This window comes from Amblyomma maculatum, chromosome 1 (genome assembly GCF_055883805.1).
Source record: "Amblyomma maculatum isolate TAMU_Amacu chromosome 1, ASM5588380v1, whole genome shotgun sequence".
NCBI lineage: Eukaryota > Metazoa > Arthropoda > Arachnida > Ixodida > Ixodidae > Amblyomma > Amblyomma maculatum.
Window position 1 is genome coordinate 456,612,884 of NC_139344.1, and position 25,860 is coordinate 456,638,743.

The 25,860-nt window shown below is 44.0% G+C and overlaps 1 protein-coding gene across 3 annotated transcripts in view; it reads right to left on the reverse strand.

The window, feature by feature from the left end:
• Positions 1–25,860, reverse strand: part of LOC146209726 (cytochrome P450 3A6-like) — a 39,144-nt gene that overhangs the window by 111 nt on the left and 13,173 nt on the right. Inside the window, exons 4-13 of one of the 3 annotated variants that reach the window (XM_084587448.1) lie at positions 25,746–25,842; positions 24,157–24,282; positions 20,147–20,381; positions 19,562–19,701; positions 15,011–15,143; positions 11,991–12,084; positions 10,132–10,240; positions 5,887–5,975; positions 4,457–4,597; positions 3,249–3,414 (exon numbers count right to left, since the gene is read on the reverse strand). In XM_084587448.1, coding sequence (XP_084443574.1) covers positions 3,249–3,414; positions 4,457–4,597; positions 5,887–5,975; positions 10,132–10,240; positions 11,991–12,084; positions 15,011–15,143; positions 19,562–19,701; positions 20,147–20,381; positions 24,157–24,282; positions 25,746–25,842 — 1,330 coding nt within the window. Of the gene's footprint in view, positions 1–3,248; positions 3,415–4,456; positions 4,598–5,886; positions 5,976–10,131; positions 10,241–11,990; positions 12,085–14,983; positions 15,144–19,546; positions 19,702–20,146; positions 20,382–24,156; positions 24,283–25,745; positions 25,843–25,860 lie in introns of all 3 variants that reach the window. The other 2 variants (XM_084587449.1, XM_084587447.1) reach the window with 2 other exon arrangements.

Sequence of the window (25,860 nt, forward strand, 5' to 3'; positions counted from 1 at the left end):
ATAGGGCACGAGATTTGAAAAAATAGCTCTCATCCAAGTCAAAAATGGAATGAGCGGCGATTCATGAGAACTATTGTGCATTCCTGGCTCGCATTTTCATATCTTTACTTTATTGCTTCTATGTTGCAAAATAAATGATCAATGAAGTCAATAAATTCTCAGCAACGTCCCGTTACACCGAGAACTGTCAGGACCTAAAACACTCAAAAGAGTTATCTCGTAAAGCGCCGAAACATTAGAGACCATGTGCAGAGATACGTGTTACTATCTTAGACGCTTACGAATTTAGGGAACGGTAGCTGCGCACGCACCGTGGCTACCCCAGCCATAGCCCTACTAACAGTAGGCATCCGGTAAATTGGCCCACGTTTACGCTAACTGCTAACTGCCTCTAGTGAGAGAAATGCAGGCAACGTCCTGTTTAAATAATGAAGGCCTGGGAAGCCAACTGAGAACTGTCAGGTAACAAGGGAAACGAGGTATATGTGTAAATATATGTTTCGTTTTAGTAAACGCCACATCCCTAAAGTGCTTTGATTTCCACGTGGTTCGTTCAATTTTTTAGATCATTCAATGTTTACGTCGTGATGTCTGTGCAGAATATGCTAAATTAAGCCAACCAGAAATTTTTATTTTACTGAAAATATATTCATCTCCCATGGCGCAGACTGGTGGGTGTTGGTACGATATTCAAGGAAAAAGGAGCGCACCATCACAAGCAGGAGGGAGGAAGAGAAAAGACACAGCACTGTTTATTGTTCCTTCCCGCCTCGTGTTTGTGCCTGTGCGCTGCCTTTTGCTAGAAGAATTTACCATGTACGCAACAAGCAGAAATGTTAAAAAACCAGCTCTTATCGAGATTACATTTTGATGTGATCGAGCACAGACTATGGCAGCATCAGCCAGGAGCTCTCAAGAAGCTTAACATATGCTGGTGCTGATAGTGTACAGGTTCTATTAAAAGGTATGCGTCTCTCGATCTCGTGATATGGCTCTCCGATCGAAAGATGTTATCTTGCACGATTCACGTAAAGTGATGTGCTTGTCAAGAAAGTCCTTATAGTTATTGCGGAATATTTCAATAGGACTAGGACATGATCATTTAAGACGACTTTTGTCAAAGCTTGATTAGGTTTATGCTGATGAGTCGGTTGATAATTTCTGGAGGTTATTAAAATTGTTTTAAATGTATTCCCATACGTGTTCGCGTGAGATGAACAAGCACAAAAAGGCGCTCAGGTCACGAGGCCGATAAGTCATATAATAGGAAGAAAAAAATGTAATGAGTTGCTGAGGCTGTCCTCGAAACTCGGCTCTCTACCGACTAAGCACCGTTTTAAAAATGGACAATAAGCTAGCTAAGAGAATGTCTTTGCAGTTACGTTTTGTCCTTTTCTACATTAAGTACGCAGTAAAATTTAGAGGGGCATGAAAGTCTAACTGAATAGTATTGCATATTATCTGACTACTCGTCAGTCATGCATGCTAATAAATCAGAGATAAACCTAAGAAATTAATTTTTTGTATGCGCCCGAAAACTTGCTAGCTTCGCTGCTGGTCCAAAAGGTGTTTCTTCTTAGTAGCTCGGCTTCTTGCGGGAGGATTATTAATCTTGCGCCTAATATTTAACCTAAGAAAAATTACACAGAGCGTTATGTGGCTTATGCCGTTGCGCAAAAAAGAATTCGCCCTACTTGCCGATGACATAAAAAGCTTCACTATCTCAATGTTTCGTTCCGCCTTACTTGCGAACTTCTCTCATTAAACCTATTTGAAGCGGCTATGGCATCGGAACGAACATTAGGCAAAACTACAGCTTCCAGTGTGTACAAGTTGACAAGTATTACTCAGGGACTGATCAGGTTACGTTAGTCACTACGTTTAAGTACTGAAGCAAATGATAGTTCGTACCGTCTGTACGCCTAGGAGAGGCCGCAGGTAAGGGCTCCAGGAAGTTTGACTATCTGGAGTTGGTTAACATGCACCGCCATCTCTAATTACACGTGTCGCCTTACTTTTCGTCACCGTAGAAAAGAGGCCGCCTCGTCTAGGTTTCAATCCAAGGCCTTAGGTTTAGCAGTCAAGCATTCTATCCAATCAGCCACTGCAGAGGGCGTATCTGTCCTTTTTCTGTCACACCCCTATAGTGATTAGGGTGCACAAATACTGTGCCCAACATTAGGGAATCGAATCTTAGTCGCGGCAACGGCTCTTCGATGGAAGCGAAACTCAAGGCGCCCGTTGCTGTGCGATGACAGTGTGTGTTAAAACCCTAAGGTGGTAAAAATTTCCGGAGCGCTCCGCTGCGGTGTCTCTCATAGCCTGAGTCGCTTTGGGGTGTTAAACCCTGCAAATCAAAGAAATCAACATTTTCTCTTTCTGTTAAGCGTGCACATATTGATAGTTTCAGTGGTTATTTAAAGGAAATAAAACATTACCAGGGAGTTTAGCGACTAAAACAGTGAAAGGCGACAGCCTGAGTACCGCATTCTGCTACGCAACTGGCACTAATTAGGAAGTAGTCAGTTAATTAGTTAATAATGAAAGTGAAAATGGTAATCACGTAATTAGTCCTTGATTAGGTAATGATTGAATTACGTGCTTTGTCAGTTATTAGGAATTGCTTATTAATTAATTAGTAATTGATGATTCCTTGGAATATGGCCATATAAGGCACGCATTCGCGCATACTGTGGTGGTGCGCTGTGATTGGCCGAGATCACTATGACGTCATCCCGCCTCGGCCAATCAAAGCCGCCGCAAAAGCGGGACGCATTTTGTCCACGACAGCAAGAGCCATTAAAGGATTTCGCCTTAAGGCCTGACGTGTTTTACAACCTTTAGCGTTTTACAATCGGCTGCGCAAGGCGAGGAAAACTTCTGTAGCGTTTTTATGTTGCCAGAGGTGTGTGTGGGTGAATTCTAATTATTGTTGCGTTTTTCCTGTTTTCAAATCTCAATGAGAGCCGTTAATTTGTGCCCACTGCGTAGTGATGTTAATATCGCCCATTATAGCTGTTCTACAAACTTACTGGTGAAGGAAAGATGTGCCATGATAGCTAACAAGAACAAATAGGAGTGGGACAAGGAAAATAATGAAAAAGGTAATAAAAAAGAATGAAAATGAAGGGAGAAAACTGCTCTGATTTTAATGTTTTAACGAAATTGTGGCCCAATTGTGACGGTAACCTTTCAACGCTGCGTCCAAGCGTCACTCCAGCCGTTCAACTTCAAACTACACAACGCACCTTTTCGCTGTTCTCTGTCTTTACCAGCCGGTATTTCCGCAAGATATGGGCGAACGTGTACCGCAACTCCATTTGTGCGAAGCGCATGCCGATGCAGTTGCGGGGCCCGTTGCCAAAGGCTTGCATGGCCATCGTGTTGATCTTAGATTTGTTTTCAGGCAAGAACCTGCGACACAGAGAGACAGTTGATCAAAAGTTTGCTTGCAAGTCGAGGTTTTTCGCAATATTTGAGTTATTAGAATCCATCATAAACCTAATGCTCTTGATAAGCGTAAGCTGCAACATAATTGTAACATGTCACAAACATAATCACATCATTATATCATATCCCATCATATCATATAGTATCATGCCATAAACATAATCATAAACTGAATGCTAGTCATGCAAGAGGCACTGCTGAAAATCAGCAAACGCTGGGTACACACTACTGCCCGAGCGCACAAAAATACAACCCGTGGGAGAAGTCCGTGCGGAATAACTGCCCCTCTTCTTGGTCGAACCCACCTGCATAGGCAAGAAATTACAACAGACTACAGACAACTTTTTTCTGGAAATCATCAGTTGGTTTGTATTAAAAAGTAAATATTGTACGTGCGATGAGAACAACGTTTGCGTTATCATTGTCCTTACTATGCCCTCTGCAGGATAAAGGCCTCTTCCATATCTTTCCCATCAACCTAACCTTGAGCCAGCCGCAGCTGCTTGATACCTGCTAGCTTCCAAACTTCATTCGCCCGCCTAACTTTCTGACCTCCGCTGCAACGCTTGCCTTCCCTTGGAACCCATTCTGTTACCCTTAGATACTATTGGCTACCCTGTCTCTTCATTACGCGATCTGCCGGTGCCCATTTTATCTCCTTGATTTATGCTAGAATGCCATTAACCTCTAAACCTCTAACTTGGCATCAATGCCAACATCGCTTCGCAGCCTTGGTTGTCAAGGGCACATAAGCGCTTGCATGACATCGTCAGGGAGCGAGAGTGCGAGAAGATCCATGCGCACCACCTTTCTTGCGGCAACTGTCGAGTGCACGCCTGTAAAAACGTGGGATAAAATGAGTTTTCCTCGCGGTCTTCAAGCCAATACCGAAGCAGACGCCACGTGATTGCAGGCCTGTAAGGCATGATATGTCCGTGTAGTTCCTATACCAAGTGGTATACGTCCTACATACAAAGACACCCCTGTTAAAAATAGGTTGTCCTACCTGTCGGGGTTGAATTTGTCCGGATCATCCCAGTGTCGGGGATCCCTCTGGATGTATTCAGAGGCCGCCATGACAACTGTGCCAGCAGGGATGCGTATCTTGTCGTACTGTTTGTCCACCACGGCCTCACGTGTCACGAACCTGCATGATGATGTTGAAGAAAAAAGAAAGAGATTATGGCACGAAATTGTTACCATGCGGGTGAACGTGGCATGTGTGGTCCGAAAGATGTCGGCACAAAGCGTTGAGAAAACAAAAAAAGGTAAATGGATTTTAGTTCTATATACGTTAACTCAAACGTTAGTTTGCCGTGATGAAGCCAGAAAACGACAGCGGGCTACAGAGACAGATGAAGAACGGGAACAGCATCTCGCTCGACGGCGCACTCAAGATGCAGCTAGATGACGCTACTCTTGAATCGTCCTCAACTGGTGACAATTCCGAATGGAATGTAGTGGACGCTTTGAACAGTGAAGACTCTTTGTCGACTTGTTCTTAGCCATGCTTTTATCGCTTTCGCAACTTACCGGGCTTAACTAAAACTAAGCCCAGCAATTTTTTAATCCTCGAAGGTCTCTTTCAGAGCACTGCATGGTAGTTGAGTATATTCCGGCGAAAAGAAAAGTATTTATAGGGATTTACAATGACGGATTATAGTTTGTATTCATTAAAGTGCTTTTGAAGTGGCCGATTTGATTAGTTGACGATGATAATGGTCTCCACGTTAGTTAGGAAGTGATTCTTGTTGCGTAAAGTCCGTAAATAATATGATTTCTGGGATGTTGGTTATGACGGGGAATGCGATGTGCCCGTGGGAGGATTTGGCTGGTGGGGGAATTTCGTGAAATGCATGTATGTACAGAGCTGGCTCCGAGTTTAACGGAGTCTATATATTCTGCCTTTCGGATAGCTTAGATGGGTGCAATGCAATCTGGGACAAAGCGACCAATTTAATAATACCATACATGATATGTAGTAGTAAAGCGACCCGTCAATTACCGCCAAATATCTCACGATGCCTGATGCGCTAAGCTGCAGAGCATAGCACTGTCGTTTTCCGATTACTTGAGCGCAGTAAATAACAAAAAAAAAAAAATTCGAGGGATGCTCCACCGCATTGAAATCACTACGCGCCTACAGTAACCTCGTCTGAGGCGGATTACGGAAGGCCGGTATCAGGTTTGTATCGGCTTCGTGCGGGAGGATTATGGTTAATGAGAGTATCTCGCGCGGAAAACAGAAACTTGTATCAGCAATGCCACAGATATTTTTTTGGCTACCACATGGCATCTTATTAGAGACCTTCAAGCGAGTAAAAGGCATGGGAGAAGAATGACGCGGTCGTGCAAATATCACGGTCCCAATTTCAAAATTCGCTGCTCAGCATCTAAAGTCTGAATATACTTTACGCGCATCATGCTTATACTTACGCAAAAGCTGGCGGGTAGAGGCGGATGGTCTCTTGTATGACGCAGTTCATGTAGGGGAGGTTTTGAATGGTGCTGTATGTAATGGGCTCCTGAAAAAAAAAGCAAAATAATAAAAAAACACACACCACTGCTGATCGTAAGCACTCCCAGGCAAGCAATATAAGTAATACTTCGGTAGGGGTCGTTTTGTATATCGTATTCTTAAGGTGAAAAATAGACGTAAACATAAGATAATCCAATAAAAACAGACGTTTGACAAGGACACAAGGAGTACACAGGGCCAAGAAAAGACACTGTGCATAGACTCAGAAATCCCACCATTACATCTTGGTACGAAAGGACTAAGACCAGACGCTCCGGTGAAGCGATTACTGGCCCATCAGGTTTTATTTTACAAGGCGATGGAAGCATTCCCATGTTCATATATGCAGCAAAAAATAACGCCAGCTCGCAGTTAAAACTTGTTCTCAATTTAAACTCTACATTTTAAAATGGATTTACAAAACAATTGCAGTATTTTGAACACTTTTGAACGAATTAATCGTCAACGGTGTTCAGGTCACGGGAGCTAAGGCATAGCATACTTCATGAAACTGAGTAACAGCCGATGAAAACTGCCCCCGTGTGCAGTAACAGATGCTCGAATTTCGGATTGCCAGATTGCATTCTGAATCAACTTTCACTCCCGAAACCTTTCTGTAAATGTAGGCATGGTTCTATATGCAGGCAGGATATTTACCTTTAATAGAACATAAATTATCGGTCTATTGGAGTATTCGTATTGGAGGTGGGAGCCAAGGACTGTACCAGTGTGGCGAAATCCTGCTCTAGGGAGTGCGCCCATTCCCGCTTGTGGTCACCTGGTTCAGATCGCACCATGGACGTCAGGTTAAAGATCGGGTTGATTCTAACAATACGGGCAGTATGGGCATAAAAAAAAATAGCCGTCTGCAGGACGTCGGTTCTGCAGTTGGTTTTAGCAGGCTCTTGAAGTGATGATTTGTTGGTGAAGATAAGAATAACCTGCGTTACTGGCCTTTATTGAATATGTTGGCAGTGTTCGGAAACATTGCTTATATCAGGAAAGGCTCAAGTAATCTGGACAATTTCACAGCAATGCGTAATACGCACCTTGTCACGCGGCTGCTGAAGTATCAGTGCCATTGGGTGATCTGATTAGCGCTGAGGCGATTTTAAACTCTTTGAAATGGGAATATGCTCACTGCACCTGTTTTAAATAGGGTGGTCCCATATCGAGCCATATACATGGTCTACGCAATTCTAATATCTACGTAAAGCGCATTGCCCTAAAACTTGCTTGAAAGCAAACTATTGCTATGAAAACTTGAGTAATACATTAACCCGCGCGTTTAAAGCAGACGCGAAGCAATAAGCCGCAGTCTAATCACTACATACGACGTTTCCGATAAGGCATAACAATTTCTACATCGCACAAAAACAATTTAAAGTTCTTGTTTTTGAAAGTCACTTCTTTTGAGTGCCCACAAAATGACTCGCGTATAGCATCTTTTCTGCGTATGTGCTCAAATTTATGGTGATTATTAAAAAACTATGCCCACAATGATTAGCAAATTACAGTGAAGGACATGTAATTAGTATCTCATGAAAGGCTGTTTGAGTATTCACAAACTTATGTGGACAAAAGTTTTTATGAAATTATTTAGAAGAGAGCGTTGAGGAATTATTGTTAATAAAATGTCGTATGCTGTACTGTCAAAAAAATTCAAAACCCATCATAAATGCTACTTTTGTGTAGCTGATGCCGCTTAACAGTGAGGCCAAAACACGAAGAACATTTTCGAAGTTAGGCATTACTGTAAGTAAACAACTTTGTGAAATCAAACCAATGCTTAGCTCTCCTGGGGAGAAATTGCGGTTCAGAGTTATACTTTCATCGAACAAGGCCTTCTATATTAAGTGAAAAAATTGCCTCTAATGATTAGTCCTAATGAGACAAATCGGCTGTTAGCGGAGGAAGTATGTGCAGAAGGGAAGGTGTCGATTATGTGCGCTATTTTAATCACTCAGAAACAATTGCAGTATGATACGCCTGATACGCCTGCTTAAGTATACCTGCTGTTCATGCATGCTGCTCAATGTACTAGGTAATCTATTTTATAGATCCAACCCAAACGGCGGTGACTGAGGAAGTTTGAATATTCGGTTTTAGTCTCGAACGTTGAGCTTCAGATGTAAGCTTCACCATCATCATCAGCAGTGGCAGCCGGACTAGACCCATTGCAGTGGAAACGCCTCCATCTTTTCCCAATTGCTCTGGTCATGAGCTAGCTGCACCCACCTAGCCCAACGAACTTAACCTTTTACACAAATCTCCATTTCTGCTGCCCTCGGCTACGCTTGCTTTCCCTTGGAATCCAATTTGTTACTCTTCAGCCAATAACTGTTTGTTCCCTAACCCATTCTGCACGCTATCTCATAACTACACACCTACATTTTCCGATCCATATTTTTTTGTCGCCAACTTTAAGTGGAGCTCTCTTCGTTAGCGTCCACATTTCAGCCCCTTAGGTGAGTACAAACAAAATTCGACTGTTATAAATATTCTTCTTGAGAAATAGCGGTCAGCTGCCAGTCATAACCTGCGAGCACGTGGCAAATGCGCGCCATCGTAACTTATTCTCCCAGTTATTTACCTTACGTGGTGCGGATCTGCGGTTACTACGTGGCCTAAGTATGCATATTAGCCGACCCCTTCCAGTGATTGGTTACCTATTAGCTGTTGTATATTTCCGAGGCTGTTGAACATTACCTTAGTCCTCTCCTACGTTTCTGTTTTTTCTGTTTAGGTCACTGATCATTCTTCCTACTCAGCACCAAACTCCGCATACTCAGATGCTCAGCAAGGCATACCATACTCGGGAACCATATTCAGCAAGGCAATGACATCCGCGAATAGCAGATTGCTGAGGTATGCTCCATCAAACCATACCTTTTACTGTTTCCATTCCGATGAGCTTTAGATAACAAAAAGGAAAATAGGGTGATCATTGTATTTCAATGCATTCTTCACTACTTTCTCTTCCGTTGTTGTATCGTTCTGCAACCTATGGTATGTAGCGTACCGCCGAAGTTATCGCAACGTATAAAGGCACAAAATCCCTATCACAAACTATCGCCTCTGTACTGTCGCTATCAAGTTGCAATAGACAATGTTTAGTAATAGACGGCATATCATACTATAGCAGGTTTTTTTTGTATAATCAATATTTCATTATAACCATGCAGCTGGTGTTTCGTTACAACAGGTGTTTGATGACAGCCGAGAGGGACGATTCGTTCTATCAACAATAGGGTCCACTGATTAGCATACAAATTATCTGGTGCGATGAATTAAGGCTGCAGTTTCGAACATCGAAATAGCATTTCGAATCCACTTCGTGTGGCATTTTTTTTTCATGCTCTTTTTTTTTCTACAACTGACGAGACTAAAACAAGTTAGTACGATATTCCACAGGAATGTGTTCTTTTTGAGGTTGCATTATATGATTTTCATATTGTAATTAGCCGCACTACCGGCCGGGAATGAGCTGGGAGGAGACATCTAATGCTTACGTATGATAACGCTGGCACTATTTAATGCCACATTTATTTCCCGCCTTCCATGGGAGTGTCGCAATTTCAGGTTGCGTTCAGAGACATTTATGCGCAGGGATCACCGCTTAACTCACTTACATACAACCAGTGCTTATGAAGGGTTTGGGGTCTACAGTTGAGAGATCGGAGTTACGCCCCCGGGAGGCTGTAGCGCCCATCGACGCTCCATGCGGTGCCGCTAAGTTTGACGCTTCGTGTCTTGGCGGCTGCTATGTAGTGGGGAAAAGAAGAAAATAAGAAACATAAAGTCGCTTGCCCGGTGCGCAAGCCAGGGACGAGTAGTTCGGTCCTGGAAGCCTGATATGTTACACGTCTAGTTTTGGGACTCCGCCGCAACCGATGTTTACCAAGTAGTCCTCCGGACTTAAGCTGTGATCCACCGCAGCAACCCGCTACCTTCAGACGACCTTCCGCCTGACGTGACTTCGCGCCCATGGGACGTTACAACTATTCAGCTTAGCCTGCCGTCGTTGTGGCACGTCTACCTCTGATGCTCCTCAGTCACCACTGATTGAAGATAAAGCTTCACAAGCGACGCCGGTGAGCTTTCGCTTCTAGGTCATTTCTAGCATTATCAAAATAAAAGATACTTAAGGGTACAACACGCACGTCAGGTCCAAGAACCGAGAGCAGCTCCTCCCTCATCCTCTCTTGCACTTCTGGGTAATGCGTGAGCGTGTGCGTCACCAGGGACATCGTGTTGCTCGTCGTCTCGAAACTATACGGAGACAGGGAAGCAAGCGGCGCGGGACAAGAAAGGGAATAAAATCATTAATGAATATGCGAAACAAGAGAATCAGTGTGTGTCGACTTGCCCCTTTGAAACAGTTGCTCTATTTGTGCCCCGAAAAAGTGCAGGCTTCTATCATTGCGGTTTAAGATATATTTTGTGTTTTTTTCTGCAGCTACGGATCACCGTATAAGAGGCAGAAAAACGCGTTTCATTTCAAGAGGGGCAATGTCAATATCAAGGAATGAAGGAATGAAATAAACCAACATGACATATGGGTTTAGAACACTGCAGTAGACTGCCACGCAGGTTTGTCGAGTATATGTTAACATTACGAGAAACTGCTTTACTAATGACTCATGAAAGACAAATTCTCAATGCAAGGTAACTTTAGGCTTCGAACTGTTGCTGATCTGCTTAAGAGTGGGCTGCTCTCTTTGTGGCCTCAAACCAGAGCAAAGCTTTTAGTACCTCTATTTGTTAGCAAGTCCGTTACAAAAGACATAATTTCATTCAGCTACTAAAAATAAAGAAATAAAACTTAAGAGACACCTAGCCTAATCTTAGCCTTTCAAGAGGCGGAGAGATTATAATTGTGTTTTGAGAGCCCTTTGTTCTAGACATTTATTGCTCTAAGAAACATGATATAAGCTGAAATATTAATATATGAACAGTGAATAATTTTATAGCAGAATATTTATGTGAACAATTTTCGGTCTCGGTTCCTTTAGCCGGACGGGCTACATAAGATATTTAAAATGAGGTAACACTGCATTTGCTGTGTCCACTTACAATATCTGCTTTTTCAAAGCTTTGCGCCAGCGTGATATATCTACACCAGCGCAGTATTCATACATAATGGTACAAATATCACGATGCCTTATCGAAACATTTTATGCATTGTGCAGTGCTCCCGCTTACAGTAAAGGTTTTTTAAATTGCATTAGTAAGCCTCCGCGTTTGTTTATTTTGTGTTTGTATAGGTTGCAGAGCTTCAGAGGTTTATACTCAAACTTACTGCCTAACACCGACAGTGCTAAGGTAGTTTTTGGCCGTCCAGAAACCCCATCTCAATCCAGAATTGTATAATTCGTTTGTTTGTATATATTGGAAGCACATTTTTCCACTTCAAAACTTCAAATTTGAACTTCAACTTCAAACGCCAACCCTTGTTTCAGCCGTACTTGCGTCATCTGCATCATTTTTACACTGTTTTATATTATATTTGGGTAGCCTCACCATATACTATGGTGAGGCTACCCAAAAGCGGGGTGCAAGGTGCTGTTTAAATGGGTCATCTAATGCCCTGGCTGCAGTCTTAATGACCTGACAAAGCTGTATTGAATCTGGTGTGTGATATTGCTTTTGTGGACAAAAGCAATATCTGCACACTCGTACCAAAGACGCACAATTTATAGGCCAGGTCATTTCCTGTACTTTTATGAAGGGAATGATTTTTGTTTCTCGAACACACCCCGTGTCAAGCATGCCATTATGTTAAAAGAGTAGCTCCGGATCGCTACCACACACGAGTATGTGCTCATTTGCTCTCTGCTTCGATGGCGATCTTCAGACATAAAGCTCATGCTGACGTGAGTGGCTGAGGCTAAATATTACGATCAACACCAGTTGTTGGAAAACAACTGCACCCTTTTTTATGTTTTTACTTGCTAGTCTAAGCTTTATCGAGCAAGCGAAGCAACGCGTTCCGTCTTCAAATGTAGCTAGAATGCCTCACCCGGCAACGAGAACGGAGAAAGCGTTCTGCGTGATGTCGTCGTCATCCAGGACAGCTTTTTTGAAGACCGACAGGTTCCCGTTGCCAGAAACGTCTGTGGACGCAACAAGATGGGCACCACAGGAAGGAGTGTAAATGAAGATCGTAAGAGGTAATAATAACCGATCGTATAATCTTCGTACGCATTTCATTAAGAGTAAGAAAATTCCCATGAAAATGCCATGAAAAAATTATATCATTTTTCGTGTTTGCGAAATAGTGTTAAGCGGAGAGTTCAGTAACTGACTTCGCGTCCAGCCCGCACAAGTGGCGTATCTCAACAGGGCCTCTTTCATCACTTTCTGTGGACGGCGACTGGTCGGCTACATGGCGACCGAAACCTGTTGGCAGAGGAAGCATCATGGAATTTTGTAGAGTTGAACGTTGAATGCAATTGAGGAGGGCGGTCGGTTTGTCGTACGCTTTTGACGCCGCATCGCAATCAAGCGGCGCAGCCATCGCCACCAATGTCTCTTGGCCACGTAATAAGCCTCGCCATGCATGCTTCGGTGTCGAAAACGGGGCCAAAACCTGAGTGCCATAATTTAATTTCGGCTTTGCTGCCTTCAATAAACTCTTATCAGGATTATAAATCATGTTGAAGGTGGTGACCTCTTATCACGAATAAGAAATCTTGCGGAAGGCGGTGGCTGCTCAGAAAACCTACTTCATTGTAGCATTATTGTAGAGGTACGCCTTCAGCACGATGGCGGGTGGTATTTCGCTGCAGGAAGCGCGTTTCTATAGCATGGTGCCATTCATTCTTACTCTCTATATTCAAATAAGCTCATCTATTGCTATTTTTTACAGCGAATCACCTTTATGTCAAAAAAATTGGCAGCCCTCTTGTTGAATTGGTGAGGAAAAGAGACGTGTCGTTTATGTGACAAAGTAGAGCAGCAGTACTCAGAATTTTCCTCGCATATGCATGTTTCGAACATTTTCTTAAAAGCAGTGTATTAGTGTGTGGGAAATATTTTATTTTAATCGGCCATGATGAGTTTCCTTTGAAATTAAGAAAGAGCGTTTATTTGTTTCTATTACAGCAATTTTTTTCACCTGCGCTTGGCGCTTGATAGTCATAGCTCCTTATGCGCCGTTTAACGTCATATAAATGGCTAGTTACCGTGAAATCTCGGGTTGAGAACTGGTTTAGGCTGCTATAGACCGCAGAATGAGGCCATGCATCGGACTAACTCGAGTTCCCCTTGCAACGTGACAGCACTAAGTGATATCGATTGTACAAAACGTGCAAACTTTACAGTACTCGACTGAGCACTTTGAAGCCGGAAGATCTTGGTTTAAGAATATCAAGGGATTGCTTTTATTTCTCTACAAATTCACAACACATTATTGCTGAGTGAAGCACTGCATGGCATGTATTTTCCCCCTGAGTATTCAGGGGCGTCTGGAGGCCATTTAGAGTTATTGACAACATTATTATGACGTCTGAATTATCTGCCGCGCCATTATTAAGCAACGTTTACGCTATGTACATGATCAATTTGCGGTTCCGCGATACATTTTTTTATATTTATTGCCAAACGCAGCTTTGATATCACTACTTAAATTGCTCTGTGATTCATACACCGCAGGATATTCCTTTGCTTTCTTTCTCGAAGGTGGGGAGGAAGAGGAGGGGGCATTTATGCGTCTGATAGTGAGAGCAAAGATGCGAAAGAAGATTGGTCGAAGCGCGAAGTCCAGACTGCATGCAAGGGATGATGACATGTTCGCGGTGCGACCGGATGTACGAGAAATAAACGGGGGACGACGTAAGATGAAGTTCTCGTCATTAAACCCAAATTTCGGCGCACTGTGTCAAGCTTATATGCAAACAACCGCCACTTAACCTCGGATTATTGCAGATAGTGACATAAACGTAGCGCTTTCTTGTAGGAACCTAAACACCCTTTTTGATATTCCTGTAATTGTATTGGATAAATGCGAATCTTCCTGCGCGATTCAAATCACTCTAAAACCGCTCTGTATAAAACGCCTATGTTTGACACACGATGACCTTAGTTACTCGTGCGCTATAAAACCCAAACCAACCCAACAAGTTTTATAATATGTCTGCGAAATGGACTAATAAACTGAAATTGGCAATTGGCCTAAACGCATAAACAAACAAGTTTAATGTCGACATAGGCGAAGGGATTTTGTTGAATTGCGACAGTTACTCTGGACAAATCCACCGAGAGGAGTTGCTTGTCAATTTCCTTTCTTACTTGTCTTTCTCTAAATTCATTTTATTATTTAATGAAGCAATTATTTCAGCATCATGGTGTTGCGAAGCAAAATCAAAAGCCAAAAGGTGGCTTGACGAGAAATGTGGTCCCCATACAAGGCGTGCCAGTTACAAGTCTAGGAGCAACAAAAAAGCCAAGAATGATTGCGTTCGAAAGTTTCGACAATATAAAAAGCAAACACACCACGCAACACTTTCAAAGTGCAAACCAAGCTGCGCAGAGAGAAGAAAACGGCCTAAACGTAAATTGAATCTTTCTTGTCTTTCATACCTTCTCAGAGACTATCGGTTTCTAACATTTCAAAACATCTCAGTGTAGGGAGAGGCCAAAAGATCTTAAGTTAATACATGACTACGAGGTATATGTAAAATACTTCTACAATCCCTACTACCCGCAAGGTGCTAATTACATAGATGAGTTCAGTATTAGACAATATGATTTTGCATGCTCTACAAAATAACTGTACCTGCTTCATCACATTACGAATACATAAAAACGTTTACCGAGTACTTTCGATGTCAAAAAAGTAAGCTGGGAGCCCAAAAACTGAAAAAGAATTCGGGAACTCCCACAGCATACACAATTTCCTTATAAAAAACGCATCCCATTGATATTGTGAAAACCATTAAGTTCCGCGAAGGTATCGCGCAGTGAAATTTACCTATCATTTTTGATATGGTGAATCTTCATTCTCAATGTTACTGTTAGCACTGTCACTAACAGACTTACCGGTTTTTACTGTGTCAGTCAGTTCATGTTCGTTGTCCTCGGCCGCCGTGAGTTGACTGGACCCCACCGATCCCAGGTCAACGCTGGTGTGCTTCGCGTCGATCATCAGCTGCAGCAGATCCTTCCTGCGGAGCTTTAGTTTCGAAGAAAGTAGAAGCACGTGTTTGCGTCAAAATCCTCAAAGCTTCTTTTGACAATATAGGTCAGACTAGCCGACTTGTTGCGTAGCACTCCTACACAAATTCCACGCAGCACGTACGTGCAGGCTGAAATAAGTTCCAGCTTTAACGTCGCATAGGCAGCCATCCGCATATGCGGATAAAACGGTCATCATTTTAAACAGCGATGGTGTTTAAGCCTGATGTTATTCCGTGCAGCGTGCGCAGCTGCGTGGGATGCGATGTGATAACAACTTTATTTTTCCACCAGATAATTAGGCCCCCAATCCCAGCTCCAGGAACGCAGGCCTAACGACGAGAGCCGAGACCTCCGCTATCAGATTAAGGCAACTAAGTCTTGGCTCTCCGCGGCTTCTTCCGCCAGGCGGATGGCTTGTTGCTATGGAGCAGGGACCTCGCTCTGCAGCAGACTTCCTAGGCTTCTCTACAATTAAATTGTTTTAGCCCTGGGGAGCTAGCCGCACATTCCCAGATTATATGGTCGAGGGCTCCTCTCTCCCCACAGTGCTTGCATTCATCGTTTTTTTTTTTTTTTATCGTCCATCTGGACATAATATGCCCAGACCGGGTTTCAAGTTTCCAGCTTGCAGGCACCGCCATGCGATGGCCTCCGTATTGTTAGACTTTTATCCGGTGGTGGCACCAGTCTCCAGCTTAACCTGCAATTTTGAAGAATCTCCGTATAATTTTGCAGACGCTCGTCCATGTTCCGGCAGTCGGGCGGCTCCACAGTTACCCGGAAGTAGAGAGCTCGGGCTAACTTGTGGGCCGCTTCGTTGCCAGGAACGGACGTATGTGCAGGGGTCCAAATTAGGCGAATTTTCCTGTTTATTCGTATACTGGCCAGAATCCTTGCCGCTTCAGGCGAGACCCTACCCTTTCCGAAATTTCAAATAGCCGTTTTGCTATCGCTGATTATGAAATTGGCTTGCGTTCTGTCGCAAGCGAGCGCTATTGCAACGTCTTCAGCCGTTTCCGTGTTGCGGCTTCTAATGGTGGCGGCTGATACCGGGGCCCCTCGGCCATAGACCACCGAGGCGACCGCCGCACCCGTTTTGCCACTTGCCGCATCCACGTACGCAACCGACTTGCTGTCCATCGAATCGAAGCGTCTGATTAGTCTTCCTGCCCTCTTCGCCCTCCTCTCTGTGTTGAATATGGGATGCATGTTACGAGGGAGGGGGGCAATGATTAGATTTTCTCAGTAGTCCTGTGGGATGCTTGATTTTCTCGTAGTCCCCAATCTGTCTGCAGGCCTACAATTTCGAGTACAGTTCTGCCCGTGGTCGTTCGACTTATTCTTTGCAGCTGCGAAACTCCGACAGCCTCCGCTATTTCGTCCCAGCTATTGTGCACTCCCATACAAAGGAGCTTCTCTGTGGATGTGGTAATTGGTAAGCTCAGGGCCCTCTTTATGCACCGTCGAATGAGAGAGTCTAACCTCTTCTTCTCCTCTGACCTGATATTTAAGAACGGTGTGGCATAGCTCACGCAACTTATTACGTAAGTTTGGATGAGTTTAAGCAAGCTTCTTTCCTTCAGGCCTCGTCCTTTAAACGCAGTTCTCCTAAATATTCCAATGGCTTGTGTGGCGAATCCCTCTAGCTTTCTGATTTTTCCGTCATTATATCCATTCTCCTGAATGAATAGTCCTAAGAGTCTGATTTTATCTACCTTTGGAACTGGTTTCCCTCCTACTTTAATGTCAAATTCCCAGTTGCGCTTACATCAGAGTGACTTTGGGTTATAGATGAATGATTCCGATTTTTGCGGCGAGCATGATAGACCCCTACTGGCAGCGTAGTCTACGACAGTGACCGCCACCTGCAGGCTCTCCTCAATGCTCGCATCACTACCCTGGTTAATCCAGAGATTGATGTCATCCGCAAAAATACTGAAATTTAGCCCCTTTATGACCCCAGACCTTCTGGGAGGCCCCTCGCTGCCACGTTTAGAAGAAACGGGGAGAGAACCAAGTCCTGCTGCACCCCCCAGCTCCCTAACATCCATGGGGGGGACTGAATGTCTTGAAATTTCATGCCGGCAGTTCTGTCTGACAAAAAGTCCATGATGTACTTGTGTGTTCGTGTTCTGCATGTGTTCTCAGTAATGACGTCATCACGATCGGACGTGACGTCACCTCCGATTATGTCTAATAACCAGAACTGCCATCATGAGATCTGATCGGTCATGGTCGAGATTACTTAGGTGAAGCTCACCCTACCGGGCGTCCAATCCAGGCGTCCCTGCGGCGCCTTTCATTTGGCGCTTCCTCGAACGTCACAGCACAGAACATACAGAAGTAGATGCCGTACAGCAGGAATCAGGCGCAATTCAAATTGGTTTACAGGACGCACTTCTTCGCCGAAGACAACACATATACACTATGATGTCTTGAAATATAATCCTCCTCTTACGGCGCGGGTCAGGTGTCCACAGAACAAGTGTGACAGATACTGCACCTTTCCTTTCCAGTGAACCAATTACTATAACGTAGTCGAACCAAACGCAAACAGCATTGCTGTGTCATCCGTCTTGCACGACAGAGTAATTCCCTAATGTTTTTAAGCATGAAATCAATTCGCCTCTCTCGCGCCGCCTGTGACCTTGGTGCCAGAACATAAGGAGCACATGGCGGCCGTCCGGAGAACACTAAGGTGAGGCTTAATGAATTTTTGTAGGTCACACTGTGGTTCCAATAGGTGCGAGCCTGCATAAAAAATCCCGAGTGCAGTGTGGTGCGCACAGTGCATCCCGTTTACCCTCATTATTGTTATCAACTAAATGCACAGTCATTATCATCGCTAATGTCATCGTTGTCATTAACACTAACCGTAGCATCATTGCTATAGCTACTATCATCCTTACTGCTAACAAGGATAAATACTTTGTGTGTTTCACTATCCCGGGTGTTCCCGATAGGGAAGTAATTTATTTATTTTTAACTATCCTCCTCATGGTAGACAGTTATTCCGGGCGTGGCATAGTTGGTTAAAGGGCTCGGATGGAGATACAAGAGATGGATGTTCGATTCGCGTTTGAGGCCGGATTTTTATTTTTCTGATGACGTTGGTCTCAATTTCGGGTGATGAGGTCATTTGATTGACAGCTATAGTCGGACCGCATAAACGGACGGTGACAGTGTAAGCCATAAAGGCTTTCGCCTTAACAAGTGCCTTTCTAGTACTGTGAAGCCGGTGCACTACACGGAGTCTACGCTCCGATGCCTCTAACCTACCGCCTCGCTAATTATCGGGACGTGAAAGCGAGCGGCTACCGGCAAGGGTTTATCATTTTTTCAGAAGCATGACTTAAAATACACACACGTTTTTAATTCTTCTGAGCCCTAACCAGTACGACAGCAGATGAAAGCGAATAGGTGTATGACTATATAGGCAGAACACGTACGCAGAGAGGATAACCGATGGTATTTAAGAGTGATCAATTGGATTGAAAAGGAAGGAAGGCGTAGCAGGGGACTGCAGAAAATTAGGTGTGTGGTTCAGGTTAAGTAGTTCGCAGGGGCAAGTGGATGTAGCTAGCACAGGACAGGGTTAATTGGAGGAAAATGGGAGAGGCCTTCTCCCTGCAGTGTCGTAGTTGATGATGACGATGATGGAAAGTAAAGATTAATGACCAAAACTAGATAACTGTTCACTAAAAAATTTTGCAAAAAGAGTCACGTTTGTTTCCCTCTTGACGAAGTTGTCCTTCTCTTTTCACAAAAAAATTTGCAAAAAGCGTCACGTTCGTTTCTCCCTTGACGACGTTGTCCTTCTCTTTTCTCCTCGTTCTTCCCATAGTTACGCGGTCAGCCTTATCAGTATTCTTAGTATTTTGTTCCTTTCTCTTAGATTTACTATTGGTTTGACTTGCTTTGGCTGTTGCATGATTAGCTAGATTAGGCAAACCAAGTGAAAGCAAGACAAAAAAGAAAACCTACAGCTACAATGGACTTCAGTTGAAAGACGAGTCAGGCGGATCTCCTGCTAATGGTTTCGGCGAAATGTGTAGGTGGCTAGGTAACGTTAAAAATTACACTGAATGCCGTGCACAACAACAATTTCTGTGGATTTAGGTATTCTGCAGCATGCCAACAGCATAGCGAAATACCAAGAGGATTTACCTAAATTCGCATCATGACATTTCTTTTTCGCAAATAAGCCTGCTGTTCAGGTTTAATAACTTGAACTTAAGGCTTTACCTTTATGGTACAAGCTGCGTGGTATGCATTAGGCTTCAGCGAGCTTCCTCAAAGTAGCCACTCGAGACTTTTTGACATCGGTAGGCTGGATATACGCGTGGAAGCTTAGTGTATGGACTCGAAGTGAAGCGACAGAGTTTCAGCCATTAGGACCAGCGAATTACTTACCGTCGAGTCGAGCTGCCTCTGCTCCACAATGCGCTTGCACTTTTCTTGCACTTCGACAAATGGATGTACACCGCGGTTCTGCCAGCGTAGCAGGCGAAAGTTGATGAACTGCAGCAGGCCTGCTGATCCCGGGAATGCGGCTGTAGGCGGTAAATGTTTGTGTCCGTTAAGGCCGTACATTTCTTCAATGTCAGTCGAAATACAAGTTAACCTGTCGAGAAGTTTCACGCAGGAGATAGACGGAAGTTAAAAAAGGGATACTAAAGCATGCTCTTTCAGCAGCAACGCTTGTTACGGGGCTAGATAAGGTCACAATGATTTTATAGCACACTACAATATTATTACACGTTATTTCGACATTTGAGGTTTAAAGTGCACGTTGATAACCGTGCCGACTTGCAGGTACAGGGGTTGATAATTACCAAAAAGGGTAACGAAATATGTTGAAACAGAAAGAGGACTTTATGATCGCGATTGCTAAATTTACACTCCGTAATAAGTGCGCAATATAGGAATCCGAAATGGATTATTTACCGGTAAGCGAATTGAACGCGGATGACAGCAGTGTTGGTCTGCTATACGTACTAAGCAACACGGCGATGAAGGAGAAAGCGCATCCGAAGAGCAGTCTGCAGCAGACCAGGAAGCGATGTCGCGGGTGGTCTTGCAGGTTGTAGTCGATGCCCATGGCACTCTTGCAGATCACGTCCAGGGCCAATGCCGCGTACATTTCGCCGGCTTCGAACTCCTCGCCTGTCTCCGCCTTCTGGTCAATCTTGGAGACAAGCTTCTCGACAGCTGAGATGATGCCCGGAGACATCTTGAATCGGAAGAAACAGAAGAATTGGGGATAACCAACGGAAAATGCTTTAAATAGCGTCCTAAAAATAAACGGAAAAAGTTTTTGAAATTTCTCCAATTAGTAAAAAAAACATGAGAAAGGATATTGATAAATGTTGTTCCGAGCAGTAATGCCGTGTTGAATGCTAATTCTACTATCTACATGGATATATGCATTTAGACAGAAAGCGCCAGCGCAATCCTCGTTAAAAAGTCTTCAAGCGTCCCAACATGGTTTTGAGGAGCACAGTAGAACATTCGCTACTCCTTTAAAGACCAAAGAGCGTTAACAGGGTAGGAAAAATTTTTGTTTGCAGTGCGGATGATTTTAATTTGACGGATGCCATGAATGTTGCTCTACCGACGTTTAAAGAAAACTTCAAGCCCTGACTACATTTGACAAACAAAAGATGGGGGAGTGACAATAATACGTCGAGCTAGGCGGTCAGACATGATGAAACACGCAGCAGAATAGGTGACAACACAAAGAAGAGGCACACGCTCTCATGCGCACACACGCACGTATACGCGCGCATGCGCATACACGCATGTATACGCACGCACGCACGCACGCACGCACGCACGCACGCACGCACGCACGCACGCACACACACCACACACACACACACACACACACACACACACACACACACACACACACACACACACACACACACACACACACACACACACACACACACACACACACACACACACACACACACACACACACACACACACACACACACACACACACACACACACACACACACACACACACACACACACACACACACACACACACACACACACACACACACACACACACACACACACACACACACACACACACACACACACACACACACACACACACACACACACACACACACACACACACACACACACACACACACACACACACACACACACACACACACACACACACACACACACACACACACACACACACACACACACACACACACACACACACACACACACACACACACACACACACACACACACACACACACACACACACACACACACACACACACACACACACACACACACACACACACACACACACACACACACACACACACACACACACACACACACACACACACACACACACACACACACACACACACACACACACACACACACACACACACACACACACACACACACACACACACACACACACACACACACACACACACACACACACACACACACACACACACACACACACACACACACACACACACACACACACACACACACACACACACACACACACACACATTAACAAGGACGATGCTGCACTGACAACTAATGATTTTTACTTTATTTGTAATTGTTTATAAAGATGCAATGATGTGTACCTAGAAGTTGAGAAGGAAGAAGGTGTTGGTGTACAAATAATTAGCTGTCAGCGCAGCATCGTTCTTGTTTATGTGTGTGTTATGGTCTTTCCAGTTGTGATGTATGGATGCGAGAGTTGGACTGTGAAAAAGGCTGACCACCGAAGAATTGACGCGTTTGAATTGTGGTGCTGGCGAAGACTCTTGAGAGTTCCTTGGACTGCCAGAAGATCAAATCAGTCGATATTGTCAACCATAAACCCTGACTGCTCATTGGAGGGTCAAATTCTAAAGTTAAAGCTCAGCTACTTTGGTCATCTGATGAGAAGAGAGGAGTCGCTGGAGAAAGATTTGATGTTGGGAAAGGTTGAGGGTCGCCGGAGAAGGGGTAGGCAGCGAACGCGAGGGTTAGAAGGCATCCTCGAGGCACTGCAGATGAAGTTATGTGATGTTAGGAAGATAGTGAGAGACCGGAAAGCATGGCGTGCATGGTCCATAGTGTCACGAAGAGCCGGACACGACTGAACGACTGAACTGATTTGTGTGTTTGTGTCTGTGCACCTTTTCGATGTGTTGTCACCTATTCTGCTGCGTGTTTCATCGTGGGGAGTGAATTTGCAAACGGTGGTAATGAAGTTATTTTTTTAGACTGGCAAACAGCGGTGAGCCACGTTGAAGTACACTGCGCTAAGTGAATGTTAAATGTAATGGCCTCCTCTTCAATAATCAGTGGTTGCAGTGGAGGCTATTACATTTCTGTTTGTACTGATCAACATTCGTCTGTGGCGCGTGAATAATCCAGTGGCGGCTATATATAAGAGAATCTGACTTTGCTTCGCGATCTTTATGTGGCCGACACTGGATGTGATGTGATAACTTTAATTTTCCACCAGATAAGGAGGCCCCCACTCCCCGCGACCAGCACGCAGGCCTAAGGTACGGGAGCCGAGACCTCCGCGATTAGAAGCAGGCAAAGAGGTCCTGGCTTTTCGCGGCTTCTTCTGCCAGGCGGATGGCTTGCTGCTGTGGAGCAAGGACCTCGCTCCGCAGCAGGGCTTCCCAGGCTTCTCTACAATTTATATTTGTTTTAGCCCCTGGGGAGCTAGCACATTCCCAGATTATATGGCCGACACTGGAATCACGTTTCGGTATTCTAAATTGAAATATCCGAGTTTGGTATGCTTAAATATGCATGCTATAAAAATCATTTATTTAACATTCAGGATAGAATATATAGACTCGTGTAACATTAAAGAAAAACTGCAATTTATAAAAGCGCTTGCTTAGCGTAGTGTGCCTTCTGCATATACCAGGTATCTGAGCCAAATATTATGAAGCTTTTTAATAACACAGTATTCTAGCTCCAGTGAAAACAAAGTGGCTTGAACTATCCTGCAGCATTTTTTCGTGTGACAAATTGAATTTATTAGCATACAATAATTTGATCTTCATTTTGAAATAGCCCTAATGAACAAATTGTCGACGCAAAAGATATAGATCGTCTCGGCAAATGGCGAGCTGCTATGCTTCTATCGAAGTTAAATTTACGCATCTTTATTTGATTCCTATCAAAGAAAGCCAACACTTGACCAGCTGCTGATGAACCCCTCTAGTTAAGCGTGAACGCAAAGCGTCATCGGGTACAGCTCTCCACACAGAAGAACGCGTTGTTCTCTGACACTGGTCTTGGGGCCCTGAAGTAGAACCGCTTTCACGTAGACGATGCTTTTAATATAGGTTATCGTTTAAGACCGGTAAAAAAACTGGTTTGCGCAAGCAGCAGCTTGGTGGAAACATTTTGGTCGGCTGATTTTTAATAGCATCTACAACTTTAGCATTGGGACCGTGTTCCTCAAGACAACTTTACATCACAGGGATTCTTAAATTGTCGAAAATGAAACATTACTGCCAACTTGGCTGCGTGCCTTTCAAAGCCCTCCGTAAGGTTCGCAAAGCCAACAAAAAATGTCTTATTTTAAACCGAGGTGACATTTAGTCGCGGCACTTCGTGCGCCTTGAACGAGATAGCGATTGCAAATACACCCCAGTGATGTTGCACAGCATCTAGCGAAGAGGTTAACACTCTCGAAAAAATTGCTTTGCAAAACGAGCATCGTTATGTAATTTCAAATAGCTGGAAGTATCAAAAGTGAACGGCACAGCGAAATTAGTTTGTAAATGAACAACTTCAAGAAGGCATGTGTCGTGGGGCAGAGCGTGCCATTATTACCTGACGAAATTAGGAAGTTGTGCAAGCCTATTTTCGCTACAAAGCAGAATAGGGTAAAGGCTTACTTAGAGCCAAAGGTTGGCGTGAACGTACGACGGCGTTGTGTGAAGGTCACGAGTGACATGAACGGAAATATTGTGATGCATGCTTACAACTCTAAGCTTGTTGGTGGTAAACGAAGGCGTGAGGACGCTGCGCACTTCCTTCCAGCGGGTGGAGGTCAGCTGAAAGATGCTCTTGTCGTGAGGGCTTGGGGGACGCTTGGCCTGGAACAGCAGCTGTAAAAATAAAGGACAGTTAGTTGCACAAAAAAGCTAAATTTTAAAGATCGCACTAAATACTGAATATGGAGCGGACAGAAAAAAAAAAGTTATTTTCGTTGTAGACCTGATTTGCTATTTCATATCTTTCTGGCCTCTTTCAGTTTTATCGAACGCAGTAAATAGGCGATAAAATTCGTGCTTTGTCTTCTTTGCACCTTTGGTTCGCACGGTAATGATGGGATGTGAATGGTAGGCACCTCTTGGAACGTCCTTTTCTATTTTTTTGTGCATCTCATGGGGCAGCTTTTCCCTTTATGGTCCACGCGACTTTCTAGGATACCGACGACGCGTGATTGCGATATTTATTACTTTAAATCTTAAACCCCTGCAGTTAGCGTCATGCCTAAAAGTAACTGCCGAGAAGCTGTTTGGAAACCCTTACATAGTAACCACGAGCTGTACAGTAACAGCCATTCTGTTCAGCATGTTGAACGGCAAAGGCTACAGTCGCATATATATAGTACACCACGCCGGCTACTATAGTATTGAAGCTGTGCGCCGTATCTGGAATGGTGCCCCTGCCTTCAGGTGAATACATACGCCCTATACACGAAAAGGTGGCACGAGAAGAGAATAACTTGAAAGGAACATAATATAGACATTCGAGTGAGAATCCGCGCTCTCTGTTGCGTGCAAAATTGTTTTGTTTGACATGTTCGTTCCCAGATGCCCTAGCCACTGAACGAGTTTATGTATGATGTTGAGAACGGGTTGGAAGGATGCCTTAAGGCCATATTGTGCTCTGTCGCATGTTTTCTTTTTCCAGAAAGAGGTTCTATTCCTGAGCTTTAAAAATCTTTATTTTTCAGTTTTCTTTGGGAAACGAGCAAGAAATAATATCTAGTTTATGTCAGCAATTATTATGTTATACCCGAGAACTATCCAAGTAATGTCTCTCCATTTTTCAGCAAACGGACTATTCTGGCTATGCAGTTGCTATCAAAGAAAGGTATCAGTTATCTGTGCAATACATGAAGGGGCACAAAGTACAAATTGGAGCCTGCCTGTTTAACTGCACTATGAAGCTCTAAAAAAAAAAAATGAATACGAAAAAGCGCATGCACTCTGCCGTTTGTGGGCAGACGTTTTTAGCGGACGCCCAAGGTTAGGCCCACCGCCGTAAATATGCACAGTGTAGTCACAGAGATCCCTACAGCGATGACGTCACAAGGTAGAGCTTAATGGCGGGGAAAGTTTTAATGGAACGTTTCCCGTGATAAATAGCTGTTTTCCTTCCGGGCAAACTTAACGATAATCAGAAAGAAAAGAGAGTTGCGGAAGAAATGTCTGAAAAAAAATTTTTGGATGTCCCTTGCATCCCTTTAGGCGTCCCTAGTAATGCCGCTTTATGGTAACAAGCCCATTTGATGTCTGATCTGCGTGTTTATCAGCAGTGGTTCATTTTATGCTCTACTCACTCCTCTGTCCGTGAAATCGTGAAAGTCTTTAATCTGGATCTGTCGTAGTAGGTCCAGGTCAGCCACGAGGATGACTGGCCGATAACCGTTGAAGTACCTGCGAGAAGAGGCAGAT